Genomic DNA, 13,740 nt, shown 5'->3' on the forward strand with positions numbered 1-13,740 from the left:
CGCCCCTCCAGTTTGTGTACAGGTCGGCGCTGCGCTCTCGGCGACAAAGAGGCGCTCGTGCGTAAGTGATACGTCAGCCAAAGAGGGGCATCGGGCGTCACCACGCATGCGCGCCCAGAAGCGGATCCCGGCGGGGCTCAGCTGAGGAGAGGGAGATGCCGCCGCTGTCAAGCTGGGTGAGGAAGAGGAGGAGGTGGGAGTCGGAGGGGCCCGGACCCCCTTCCCCCCAAAGGGGTCAGGGGGCGGGGGAGGGAAAGGCCGAAGCGGAGTCGCGGCTGCTGCTGCTGCTTCTGCTGTTGTTCTCAATAGAGGTTGTTTTACTCGGAGTAGACCCGTTGAAAGTAATGGGCAGAAGGAACTAAGGTTCGTTCATTTCGACGGGCCTGCGGTGTGTAAGGCCTACATGGGCAGAACCCAGAAATGATGATGATGATATTATAATATAAAACGTTTCTGGGTTGTATAGAAGTAAGTTATACTCGGAGTAGACCCGTTGAAATCAAGTCAGCCTGCACTCTACGATTCTACATGGAGATTCCCTTCCAACTCCATAATTCTGTGATTCTAACTTTAAGGAGGACAATGTTGGAGATAATCTAATAATGATAATGATGATGATATGTGTGGTGGTGGTGAGAGATGACATGGGAGCTTTGCCAGCAAGCAGCCCACCCTCAGGTAGAGTAGGGGGAGGAAGTGAGCTTTCCTCTCTCCCTGCAGCTCTTTCCCCTCTCTCTCTGGGCAGCCCCTTCAGGCAGGGTGAGAGTTCAGAGGCAAGGAGGAGGAGGAGGAGGAAGAGGATGACGAGGCAGAGATTTAAAGGTTCCTGCGCAGGTGGAGAGATTCCTCTCAGCTAAGGGCACTTATATGAGGGCAGGGCACGTTGAGGCACAACACGCACGCACAAAATAAGTGGCAACTTTTAAAACAATTAAAACAGTAACCGAGCTGTTTAAAAAGAGGCACTTTTAAAAATCAGCAAAGCAGGGTGCCAACCAAATTTTAAAAGCATTTAAACTAAGCAAACAAATAGGTTTGAAGGGTGCCAGAACGACAGCAGTGTTGGTGCCAGACAAGTTTGTAAAGAGAGGGCTGCGTACGCACAATACGTTTAAGGCAACCCCCGAACAAGAAACTTCCCCTCACAAAACTACAGTTCCCTTAAACTACAGGTCCCAGGTTTTATGAGGCAGGATGCGTGTGGAAACTGCGAAATTTGCTGGGCCAGTCCAAAGTGTGCCTAACCTACCCATCAAACCGCCTCCAAGAATTGTTGGCAGATTCTTCTGGGATGTTCATGAGGCATGGAAGGCCGCAACCTTCCACTGTTTTTTGTTCCCAGCATTTGGTACTTTTCACTCCTTGTCCATGGAGGCTTCATTTGCTATCTTAACTTAATTCAGGATTAGGCTATCTTAATCCAGAGGAAGGGAAGGTTGTTGTCGGACTCTTGAAATCTCACCAGCCACATCCGGAGTGGTCAGGGATGATGGGAGTTGCAGTCCAACAGCAGCTGGATTGCTACAGGTTCCCCACCTGTGGCCTAGAAGAGCAAAAAGACTGCTTTGCTAGCTCATAATAAGGTAGGCCTGTGTACAGTAGTTGCACATTTCATTTCCAAAAGCTGCCTTTCGAGTACCCACAGCCTGAAGGCAACAGCCCCCCCTCTGCTGTCCTCCCCCCACAGCAAGTGATATCCAGAGGTAGATTGCATTTGTTTTGCAGTAGCCATTAGCAAACAGTTTGTGTGGATTGTGTAACCCTTCTACATGTGAGCAGCATATTGGCTCTCTGCCACGCCCCCATGTGTTACAAGCATGGCATTAAAATATACTTTCCCAATTCTACATAAAGCCCATGGGAGGAAGAAACCAGATTTGTTAGTAAACACAACAAACGTTCTGGGGCCTCTGACTTCATTTTCTAAAGCGGATATTAGAGTCTGTTCCTGCAGGAGAATAGAGATATAGGCAACTTTTCTCGGCATGCAGTTGTATTAACTTTTTAATTTGATTTCCCTTGCATGTTCCAAAGTGTGCGAGAGACACTTTTTGCCAGTTTGTTGATCAATATTCTTTTCAGCAGCTGAAGAGAGGTTTTTTGTTTGCTGAAGTGAACAACCTGTTTTATCTCTTCCTTTAGAACCAACGAAATTTTCCTTAGTAGGAATAGAGTTAGTGAGATGTGGATTCAACCACAGGTACGTAGAGTGATTCTGTATTTCATTAGGAGGAAAGCATGTAGACTTGATGGTAACATTGGCACAACTGGGAATTTATATTGGCCCGCCTTGTTGGCAGTTGAGAAACCTAAGCAGTCCTGTTCAGACATCTTAGTGTTGGCTAATCTTGATAATCTGATAATGCTTTGGATAGAAATGTTTTTAAATGCATATAATTAAATGGTTAGAAACTGCTGTACTATTGGCTATTGGTAGGAGTTTCTTCTAATTTTTGTTCCCATAAAGCCCTCTAAGTCAACATATCTTCCTTTCTTGCCTCCTCTTTCCCCCACCTATAGAGATTATAACTTAATAAAGGATCTAGTCATTATTAACTCCTTCCATTGGATAATTAAGAGCCTGTTTCCACTCTTAATTCCTTTGTTGTTGTGACAACAACATTCCTTTCCCGAGTTACCTAGTACTGGAAGACATCGCCTCTCCCATTACCGCTGTGCTCTTTGGCCCTGTGGAGCCTTCAGTGTGGGGTTCCTCAGTGTTCAATTTTATCTCCTATGCTGTTTAACATCTCCATGAAACCACTAAGTGGGGTCATCCAGAGCTTTGGAGTACGTGGTCAGCAATATGCTGATGACACACTGCTCTGCATCTCCTTTACATCTTTAGGTGAGGCAGCAGAAGTGCTGAACCAGTGTCTTGCCTCAATAATGGACTGGATGAGAGCTAGCAAATTGAAACTCAATCCAGAGAAGACGGAGGCACAGTTAGTGGGTGGTTTCTTAGACCAGATGGATGGGAGGTTGCCTGCTGTTGATGAGGTTGCACTCCCTCTGAAGGAGCGAGTACGTAGCTTGGGAGTACTCCTGGATCCTTTGCTGTTGCTTGATGCTCAGGTGGCCTCAGTGGTCCAAAGTCCAACAGTTTTGGCTGGTGACCCAGCTGCTCCTCTGTCTGGACAGGGATAGCCTAACTTCTGTTGTCTGAACTCTGGTAACCTCTAGGTTAGATTACCACAACGTGTTATACGTGGCACTGCCTCTGAAGCCGGTTTGGAAGCTTCAGCTGGTGCAGAATTCAGCGGCCAGGTTGCGCAAGAAGATTTGAGCATATTACACCGATTCTGGCCCGACTGCACTGCCTGCCAATTAGTTTCTAGACCCAATTCAAAGTGCTGTTTTTGACCTATAATGCTTTAAACAGCTCGATACCACAGTATCTCAAGAACTGCCTCTCCCCAATGAACTGACCTGGACCCTGCATTTATCATCTGAGACCCTTTTTTGTGTGCCTCTCCCACGAGAGGTCCAGAGGGTGGCAACGTGATGACTGGCCTTTTCTGTAGTGGCTCCCCGTTTTGGGGAACACTCTCCCCAGGGAAGCTCACCCACCACCTTTACTATGCATCTTTAGGTGCCAGGCGAAAACGTTCCTCTTCAGCCCGGTGTTTGGCTGATTAATAGTCTATGGCTTTTTAAATGAGCTTGTGAGAATGGGATTATTGGTTTCTTTTTGTTTTATTATGTGTTGTGTCCTCGTTTTGTATTTTTATGCTGTGAACCACCCTTTGATCTTCGGATGAAGGGCAATACACAGATTTAATAAACAACAACAACAAGCTATCTCATTGCATTAACAATGCATTTTTCTTTACACATTGGATTGTGTTCACGGAGAGACATAACGGGCTCACTCTCTTCCCATAGCTTGTGGCGTGCTTCAAGATCTAGGGATGCGCGGGCGTTGTGCTGGCTGCTGCAGGCACAAATAGGACATGGAGGAGGGTTTGACGTGGCCGTCGGAGAGGCTGGAAGTTCAGACAGCTGCTTCTCCCGGGGTCAGCCGGCGGATATCAGTCAGCGAATTCTCTTGCCATTGCTGCTATGATATTCTCGTCAATCCCACCACCTTGAACTGTGGGCACAGCTTCTGCAGGCATTGCTTGGCGTTATGGTGGACGTCTTCCAAGAAGAACGAGTGTCCAGAATGCAGGGGGAAATGGGAAGGATTCCCCAAAGTCAACATTCTTCTCAGGTGATTCTAGCAGTCGAGGACTGTGATATGTGGTCTTCATACAATGGTTGAGATGTGTTAGTCTGCCCTCTTTGCTTAGTAAGAACTGTTGGTCCTACGATTTTCATACTTTTAATTTCATTTTTCATTTCATTTTTAACGTATATATTACTATACGCAAGGCGGTCTGCAAGCTGAAGAAATAACAAAGATCATACACCTTATAACAATCTGTTCCAATGCAAAAAAGCCATAATAAAAACATGACTTTAAAACAAACAACTAGAAGTAATACTCAATAATCTATTAGAATAACATAGTACACCATGAAATTAAAGGTAAAGCTAAAGGTACCCCTGCCTGTACGGGCCAGTCGTGACCGACTCTGGGGTTGCGCGCCCATCTCGCTTAAGAGGCCGGGGCCAGCGCTGTCCGGAGACACTTCCAGGTCACATGGCCAGCGTGACGAAGCTGCTCTGGCGAGCCTGCACCAGCACAGCACACGGAAATGCCGTTTACCTTCCCGCTATAAAGCAGTACCTATTTATCTACTTGCACTGGCGTGCTTTCGAACTGCTAGGTGGGCAGGAGCTGGGACCGAAAGACGGGAGCTCACCCCGCTGCGGGGATTCGAACCGCCGACCATATGATCGGCAAGTCCTAGGCGCTGAGGTTTTACCCACAGCGCCCCCCGCGTCCCACACCATGAAATTAAATGTCAGCAAAAAATCATTGGGTAGAAATTCACTCCTAACAATTACAATAAATATTTGCTAAATTATAATTAGTAAAAACAGCAAGTCACAGTGCATAAATACCACAGTACATACAAAACCATGTAAAAGGATCAAATTGAGAAACAAAGACACACAACTTGTAAAAATAGATAGTAAAAAAAGAAATCCTGCACTCATTTCCCCCTCTTCTCTACTTTTGCTGTTCTTAATGCCATGGTTTGGGAAAGGCTTACTTCTTAGATCCTCTAAATGCCCTCCACTGTCGGTCTCGGCGTTTCAGTATTGCATGAGTCTTCCCTGGGGTAGAAAGACCACTGTAGAGCTCGCTTGGTGCTCTCCACAGCTGTTTCAGTTCAAACCACTGGAGGAGGAATTCCAGGCTAATAGCCAGATGTTCTCCTCCAGGCCTCTCCCCACATCACACCCTCTGCCCTCTTTGAGACATTTTTGTGTGGCTAGAATGTGTCCCTTGAAAGGTGATGGTACCTCTTGCTTCCCTGAACGGAGGGGTGTGTGTTTTGCGTAGCTGAAATGCAGCCTCCCGTCTGCAGGTGAGATTGACATCAGTTGCACCTCCCCCTTCTGCTTCTAGCTCCGCCCACCACAGGCACCCTGGGAATCCTGTCCATGAGATAATGTGGTTATAAAATATCCCCCCTCCCCCCCGGTTAAAAGGGTTTAGCCAGCAGAACGACTTACCGTTATCACCTGTTTGTACCCAGCTCATCCTCCGTGGAGCTCATGGTAGCTCATTTATCAGTCCTGTAAGGCTGAGAAGAGAGTACAGTTGGCCCGCGGACAGCTAGCAAACTTCATGACCGATGAGCTGGACTCTGGTCTCCCCAGTCCAGCATTCTAGCCACGTGCCCCAGAGGAGAAGGCTCCTTCTCCAGATACAGACTGGCCGCAAACTGCAGGAAGAAGTCTTGCAAAGTAACGCTCTCTTTTTCTAGGGATGCAATCGAAAAACTGTTTCCAGATGCTATCGAGCAGCGGAAGGACGACATCCAGCAGAACAGCGACGCGTCCCTCAGCCTCGCCGCCTTTCAGAAATACGGGAGCGATCAGACCTCCGCAGCTCCAACGGCGGGGCGAATTAATCCTCGAGGAGGGGGGTTTTTCTCCGGTGTGCTGACAGCGCTAACTTGTGTGGCTGTAAGTCTCCCCCTTTAAAAAGCCCTGTGGTGGTGGGACATAAAGGGCTTTGCTGAGGATGGGTTTTTGAAGAGCTGATTGTATAGTTGCAGAAAACTTAACAAGTCTCCTGACTTAATGGGCCCCTGCAGAGAAATTTCAAAGGACATCCTATTGCCCTCCATCTTAGTTCTCTTGAGCAGGAAAGGTGAAGGGAAGCCTATAGAGCAGCCTTTCTCAACCTGTGGGTCCCCAGATGTTGTTGAACTACAACTCCCATCACACCTAGCTAGCAAGGCCAGAGCTCAGGGATGATGGGAGTTGTAGTCCAACAACATCTGGGGACCCACAGGTTGCGAACCGCTGCTATAGAGGTTCGCAGCTACTAGATTTGGTTTTTGTCTGCCTTTGGAAGTTGCCTTATATTGAGTCAGACCATTGATCCATGCAGCTCAGCTTGTCTACACTGATTGGCCATGAATCTCCAGGGTTTCAGACTGGGGACATTCCCAGCTCTATTTGGAGACCCTGGGAATTGGATCTGGGACCTTCTAGATAAAATGCAGATGCCCTAGCACTGAGCTTTGGCCTTTCCTTCTTCAGTAGCTGGGATGCCTGGCATTTGGCTGCGGCCACCAGGTAGGTTTCCACCTCTTTCCCCCTCCTACAGGCTGATGTCCCCAAAGAAAATGCTGGAGACTAGAAAGTGGAAAGGTACCCAGAGGGAAGAGTAATGTTTGACATGGTACATGAAGCTTAGTGCTCGCTTCAGCAGCAGGGCTCCCATAATTATTCCCTAGCGCTTCCACCGTGCAGAGTTCCATCACCATCTCAGCAGCCCCATGGGGTGTGCTGTTATGAGAGGGTGTTCCTGTCCCAGAGTCACCCAATGAGTCCTTGGCTAACAGGCTTTCCATCTGTATGTCATCTCCCCCTCTAAGCTGTATTTAAGCCAGGCTCCTTGGAGTGCCAGCACCAGAAACTTTACTGTTGGTGAATGTTCATTTTTGCTTTGTATTTATGTACAGTCGTACCTTGGTTCTTGAACTTAATCCATTCCGGGAGTCCATTTGACTCCCGGAACCATTTGAAAACCAAAGCACGGCTTCCGATTGGCTGCAGGAGCTTCCTGCAGTCAAGCAGAAACTGCGTTGGATATTCAGCTTCCAAAAAACGTTTGCAAACTGGAACACTTCCGGGTTTGTGGCGTTCGGGAGCCAAAACGTACAAGTACCAAGGCGTTCGAGAACCAAGGTATGACTATACTTAAGCCTACATTGGGTGGTGGTGTTTTTGTTTGTTTTTCGTAATATTGAAATTATTCTGTGTCTGCTAAATTGTTGATTTTTAAATTTTGAATTCACTGGCATCTTCTGTATTTAGAATATTTGTATTTCCAGTGTTCTCTGTTTTGATGCTTTTGAATATTTGCTGCAAGCTGTTTTGGGTACATCTCGTCGTGGAAAAGCAGCATATAATTAAAATCAATCAATCAATCAATCAATCAAGTCCAGCACTATCCTTTGGGCCACGCTGGGTGCTTTGCTCTTGTATTAAACATCTGAAATATGTTTAATATGTTTTATAGTCACCCCAGTCACCACTGTGCATAACCCGTCATGGACCCTCTTCACTGCTTTCTAGGTAGTTTTGCTCGGCTATCACTGGAGCAGCCGGGAGTCGGAAGATGACCTCCTCGTCCACAAACCCGTTGCCAAATGGACTGCTGGGGAGGTGGTACACTGGCTGGAGCAGCTGGGACCCTGGACTTCCCTCTACAAGGAGAGGTTTTTACTTGAGCGCGTTAATGGGAGGTGAGGAAGATCTCTTTGGTGATGCTCTGAGATTATTGAGAGAGAAACTTCATTGTACCTGGTGCCTTGCTTATAAAAGATTTTGTGTTCCTCAGGTGATGTGAACACAGGGGCAAAACAAAACAAAAGTCTTGTTGTGTTCAAAGTAAGTTTTTAATTTGTAGCGTGGCTGTTAGCAATAGTTCCCTGTGAGTCATCTTGCTAGGACCATGTCTAAATTCTAGAGTAGGCAGATGCGCTTTGCTCTCAGTGCAAATATCCACAGACCCGTCTTGTCTTGATGGTGATATTCGACTTGGTAGTTCAGCGCAATTTGGAACAGGGCAGAGGGTGTTTCCTTCGTGTCACAGTAAACTCCTGGTCTTGCAGGCTCCTGCTGACGCTCACGGACGAGGACTTCTCAAAGGCTCCCTACAATGTAGAGAACAGTAGCCACAGGAAGGCCATTATGACGGAACTGGAACGTGTGAAGATGTTGGGCGTCAAACCACCGCAGAACCTTTGGGAGTACAAGGTGAGAGGATGTTACAGGAAGTCCCACCTCCAGTGGCCGTAGACCTTTAGCCCCTGCACCGAAGTACCATATTTTTTGCTCCATAAGACGCACCTGACCATAAGGCGGACCTAGTTTTTAGAAGGGGAATGCAAGGAAACAAATATTTTTAAAGGGAGCGCTGAGCAGAGCCTGTATGCATCCCAGGCTCTGCTCAGCGCTCCCTTTCATGAGCCACATGGAGCGTGTGTGCGGCACTTGCAGGCTTTTTCCCAGGAGGCTGCCCTTCTCCCTCCTCAGGGGAAAAGCCCCCAAGAGCTGCACACATGTTCCATACAGCTAGTGAAAGGGAGTGCGGCTCTTGGGGGCTTTTCCGGGAGCTGGGGGAAGGGACTGACGCGGCCAGTCAGTCCCTTCTCCCTCCTTGGGGAAAAGCCTGCAAGAGCCGCACGGGGCTCTTGGGGGCTTTTCCCGCCTGCCTCCCGCCTGCATTCGTTCCATAAGACGCACACACATTTCCCCTTGGGGGGGGGGGAGGTTGTGTCTTATGGAGCGAAAAATACGGTGCTCTTCTGTCCCTGTGGTGTCTTGATCCTCGGCATCCCTGCTGCGACCCAGCCCTGCTCTTGAGTCTGGTCCCCTTCCTGTCTTCAGCCTGTGTCGCCCAAGTGCGGTGTAATGGTTTGAGTGTTGGACTAGGATCTGGGAGACCAGGGTTCAAAGCCCCGCTCAGCCATGAATCTCATTGGGCCAGTCGCCATCTCTTAGCCTAACCTACCTCACAGAGCTGTTGTGGGGATGAAATGGGGAAGAGGAGAACCATGAACACCAACTGGAGCTCCTTGGAAGATAAAAGTGCCATAGAAATGTAATACAGTGGTGCCTCGCAAGACGAAATTAATTCGTTCCGCAAGTTTTTTCTTCTTGCAAGTTTTTCGTCTTGCGAAGCACGGTTTCCCATAGGAATGCATTGAAAATCAATTAATGCGTTCCTATGGAGACCGCTTGCCAGGCTGGCGGTGCGGAGAAGGGCTTTTCTCCCCACCGCAAGCCTTCAGGACAGGTCCGGGAACAGAGGGGAAGGCGCGCAGCGCTTCTCCTCTGTTCCCGGGGCTTGCGGTGGGAGGAGGGTTTTTCCTCCCCACCGCCAACATTCAGAACAGCATTCTGAATGTTGGCGGTGGGAAGGAAAACCCTCCTCCCACTGCAAGTCTTCAGGACAGCCATCCGAAGGCTGGCGCGGGGAGAAGGTCTCTCCGCCCCACCGCCAGCCTTCGGAGCAGCCTTCCAAAGGCTGGCGGTGGGGCGGAGAGACCTCCTCCCGCCGCCAGCCTTCGGAGCAGCCTTCCAAAGGCTGCCGGTGGGGCGGAGAGACCTCCTCCCGCCGCCAGCCTTCGGAGCAGCCTTCCAAAGGCTGCCGGTGGGGCGGAGAGACCTCCTCCCGCCGCCAGCCTTCGGAGCAGCCTTCCAAAGGCTGGCGGTGGGGCGGAGAGACCTCCTCCCGCCGCCAGCCTTCGGAACAGCCTTCCAAAGGCTGGCGGCGGGAGGAGGTCTCTCCGCCCCACCGCCAGCCTTCGGAGGAGGTCGGAGGACAGTGGGGAAGACGTGCTGCGCTTCCCCGCTGTCCTGGAGATTTCCCTATGGGCTTTCGTCTTGCGAAGGAAGCCCATAGGGAAATTCGTTTTGCGAAGCGCCTCCAAAACGGAAAAACCCTTTCGTCTAGCGGGTTTTTCGTCTTGCGAGGCGTTCGTCTTGCGGGGCACCACTGTAAATACATAAATAAAATAAAAGTATCTTAGCCTGGCTTGAAGCCATTTTACAAAGGAGCAGGGAGTCTCCCCAATTTCTGTGGAATTTCCTGCATCTGAGAGCAAATGCTACAGTGTGCACCCCATTGTGCAGTTTATTGCTGGCAAGTCCCCCCAGTTTTCTCAGTGGTGGGATGTGGAAAACGGAGGGTTGGTGTTGGGACCTGTTCTTTTTAACTGGTTTATTGGTGATCTAGAATTAGGGCTGAGCAGTGAGGGAGCAGGATTGCCCTGGGGTGTCAGGTGGGGGCAGTGATCTCTCATTCTGCTCTCTATAATGATGCTTCTGATCTCTGAAGCACCAGAACAGAAGAGGATAGAGCCTCTCCCCCACTTAGGGTCATGTGACCCTTACTTAATATGACTCGGATCTTATGTTACACGCCTGGAGGGTGAAGAGGTTGCTGAGACAAAGCTGCATTTCACAAAAGACCCTTTGCACTCTCCCTTGCTTCCGTTTCTGTTCCTCGTGTATTCATGTGTTCTGGCTAACGGCTGACTCTCCCCCGTTTCTCTGCATTTCCTCACATTCCAGGCGGTGCATCCTGGGAAGTCACTGTTCCTGTTGTACGCCTTGAAGAGCTCCCCTCGGCTCACCATGCTCTACTTGTACCTCTTTGATTACACGGACGTCTTCCTCCCCTTCCTCCACACCATCTGTCCCATGCAGGAGGAGGAGCTGGAGGACATTCTCACAAAGCTCCTAGTAAGTAAGAGCAGGAGACGTCCGCCTTGGGAACGTGCCCCCTTCCCGAACACCAAAAAAGTGGGAAGGGGTTTTGTGGGGGCAGCAGTACAGATTGCTTTGAGGCTGCAGATCAGCGTCTCTCGCTAAAAGCTCTGTGAGAAATGGCCCCAGGAGCAAAAATGGGGCAAACATCATGAGGGCTTTTGTATTTCATTTTATTTAACAATTTTTTGAAGGTTTTTAACACATTGGGCTCTAGAATCCAAACACATTTATAAAAAGATAATAAAAAGAAATATTTCAAAAATAATAATAATAAAGAAAAATGTAAAATAGAGTACTCATGATTCTTACAAAACACTATTACATTCATACCTTGGATCTCAAACGCCTTGGTTCCCAAACAAATCGGCTCCCGAACGATCGAAACCCAGAAATAAGTGTTCGAATGGTTTTCAGAAGCCAGACGTCTGGTGCGGCTTCCCTGGCTACTGATTGGCTGCAGGAGCTTCCTGCAGCCAATCAGAAGCTGTGCTTTGGTTCCTGAACGTTTTGGAAGTCGAACAGACGGATTCTGTTCAACTTCCAAGGTACGACTGTATAGAGAAGAGAAAAAAGTAACTAAAAATGCTGTTTATCACTGGTAGAAAATGTGGGCTATCTCTACACACTGGGATTGATTGCTAAATCATTTTTTAGAACCATAGCTCTATGAAGGGAGCAGGTGTGTCTTACAACTCTCAGCCCCCTTAACAGATAAGACTTCCCAGGATCCTTTGGGGGAAACCAAGACTGTGTAAAGTGGCATGATACTGCTTTGAATGTATGGTGCAGACGGAGCCTTAGTGTGAAGCAGATTTCTGTGTTCCCCTGCAGGTTTGGCAGACGCCAAATACATTAATTGCCACCGCATAAAGATATGAGGGACGTGGGTGGCACTGTGCTCTAAACCATGAGCCTCTTGGGCTTGCCGATCAGAAGGTCGGTGGTTTGAATCCCCACGACGGGGTGAGCTCCCGTTGCTCGGTCCCTGCTCCTGCCAACCTAGCAGTTCAAAAGCATGCCAAAAAGTGCAAGTAGATAAATAGGCACTGCTCTGGCAGGAAGGTAAACAGCCTTTCTGTGCGCTGCTCTGGTCTCGGTGTTCTGTTGTGCCAGAAGTGGCTTAGTCATGCTGGCCACATGACCCAGAAAAACTGTCTGCGGACAAATGTCGGCTCCCTTGGCCTGTAAAGCAAGATGAGTGCCACAGCCCCAGAGTCGTCTGCGACTGGACTTAACTGTCAGGGGTCCTTTACCTTTTTTGAAAAGATATTTGCAGTGATACAGGGTGCCTTTCCTTCATGTTATGCTTCCTTAGAGATACTCGCTTGTCCTTAGCAAAAAAAGTAACTGTTTTCCAAAGGGGGCATATACCCGTTATGGACAAAATATGCTCGCTCCAGAGATTGCACTGCCAGAAATCTTCCTGGGAAATCCTAGTACAGACTCCTAAGCCTCACTGTAGCATTAAATGCTGAGATAAGAAAATGCTTCCTGCCAAGATTACCAGCATCGTCATGTTTAAGAGCAGGGGTCAGCAAACTTTTTCAGCAGGGGGCTGGTCCACCGTCCCTCAGACCTTGTGGGGGAGCCGGACTATATTTTGGGGGAAGAAATGAACGAATTCCTATGCCCCACAAATAACCCAGAGATGCATTTTAAATAAAAGCACACATTTGGCTCATGTAAAAACACCAGGCAGGCCCCACAAATAACCCAGAGATGCATTTTAAATAAAAGGACACATTCTATTCATGTAAAAACACGCTGATTCCCGGACCGTCCGTGGGCCGGATTTAGAAGGCGATTGGGCCGGATCCGGCCCCCAGGCCTTAGTTTGCCTACCCATGTTTAAGAGCCATGCCGGTATCCCCAGTGCTGACGGGCGTGCTTTTTTAGCCTGCTGTCCGTCTGAAATGGCTTTGCTTTGGGCTAAAACTGAACACACACACACACACACAGAGATCCTAAGCCACTTATGGGCAGAAATATTTTTATTTGCTTTCAAGGAAAAGCGGTCAATAAATTTTGGGCATGCCAGTAGCACGAACCAAATTCTGATGGCAACATTTGAACCTGAGATATTTTATTGTGGTGCCCAGCCTGCTTTCCCTGAACACTTTCTGTCTCTTTCAGGACCTGAAGGAGCCTGCCTGGAAGCAGTGGCGAGAATTCTTTGTGAAATACTCTTTCCTGCCCTACCAGCTAATAGCTGAGTTTGCTTGGGACTGGTTAGAGGTGCATTACTGGACGTCCCGCTTCATCATTGTCAATGCCATGCTACTCTCTGTGCTGGAACTCTTCTCCTTCTGGAGGCTGTGGTCAAGAAGGGAGCTGAAGTAAGTCCCTCTCGGGCCCTCCTACCTTCCAGAAATCGCAACCCTGTTTTTGTACTTGTAAAATCCCTTTGTTTCTCTCTCTCTCACTGTCTTTTTGCGGAAATCAAAGAGAGAACTTGCACTGAATAGAGAGATTCCTCCTTTTGCATCTCCCAGCTGTGACTCAGCTTCTTCCCGCTCAGGGGAGGAAAAGCTAGTCGTGCGATGGTGTGCCAGGGATCTTTTATTTTTGGATATCAAAAAGTCCCCAAGGTTAACTTGATATGTCTCATTTATGAGCAAATTGCTTTCCAGTGAAAAGCACGTGACTTAACAGTGCTCCAGATAAGCAGCCTTCATTTGAAACGAAAAGGAGCGTCGTGAACCACACATTTCCTGTACATGTTGGAGGCCCACCTCCCATTTTTGGTACTCCCCTCCCTCCTTTCTCTTAGTTTCCCTTTTGAGCTTATTTAAAACTCTCCTTAAAACTATTACGGTGGTGTTTTCCTGT

General features: G+C 48.5%; 1 protein-coding gene across 3 annotated transcripts in view; it reads left to right on the forward strand.

Moving 5' to 3' along the window:
• The window catches only part of BFAR (bifunctional apoptosis regulator), a 14,865-nt gene continuing 1,125 nt past the window's right edge, over nucleotides 1-13,740 (forward strand). Inside the window, exons 1-9 of one of the 3 annotated variants that reach the window (XM_083585798.1) lie at nucleotides 15-176; nucleotides 1,404-1,583; nucleotides 2,143-2,200; nucleotides 3,886-4,213; nucleotides 5,883-6,084; nucleotides 7,708-7,877; nucleotides 8,247-8,391; nucleotides 10,714-10,884; nucleotides 13,045-13,247. In XM_083585798.1, the coding sequence (XP_083441924.1) occupies nucleotides 3,954-4,213; nucleotides 5,883-6,084; nucleotides 7,708-7,877; nucleotides 8,247-8,391; nucleotides 10,714-10,884; nucleotides 13,045-13,247 (1,151 nt within the window). In that variant the 5' untranslated portion in view covers nucleotides 15-176; nucleotides 1,404-1,583; nucleotides 2,143-2,200; nucleotides 3,886-3,953. Of the gene's footprint in view, nucleotides 200-1,403; nucleotides 1,584-2,142; nucleotides 2,201-3,885; nucleotides 4,214-5,882; nucleotides 6,085-7,707; nucleotides 7,878-8,246; nucleotides 8,392-10,713; nucleotides 10,885-13,044; nucleotides 13,248-13,740 lie in introns of all 3 variants that reach the window. The other 2 variants (XM_083585797.1, XM_083585799.1) reach the window with 2 other exon arrangements.

This window comes from Podarcis filfolensis (assembly GCF_964270895.1).
Source record: "Podarcis filfolensis genome assembly, chromosome: 14".
Classification (NCBI taxonomy): domain Eukaryota; kingdom Metazoa; phylum Chordata; class Lepidosauria; order Squamata; family Lacertidae; genus Podarcis; species Podarcis filfolensis.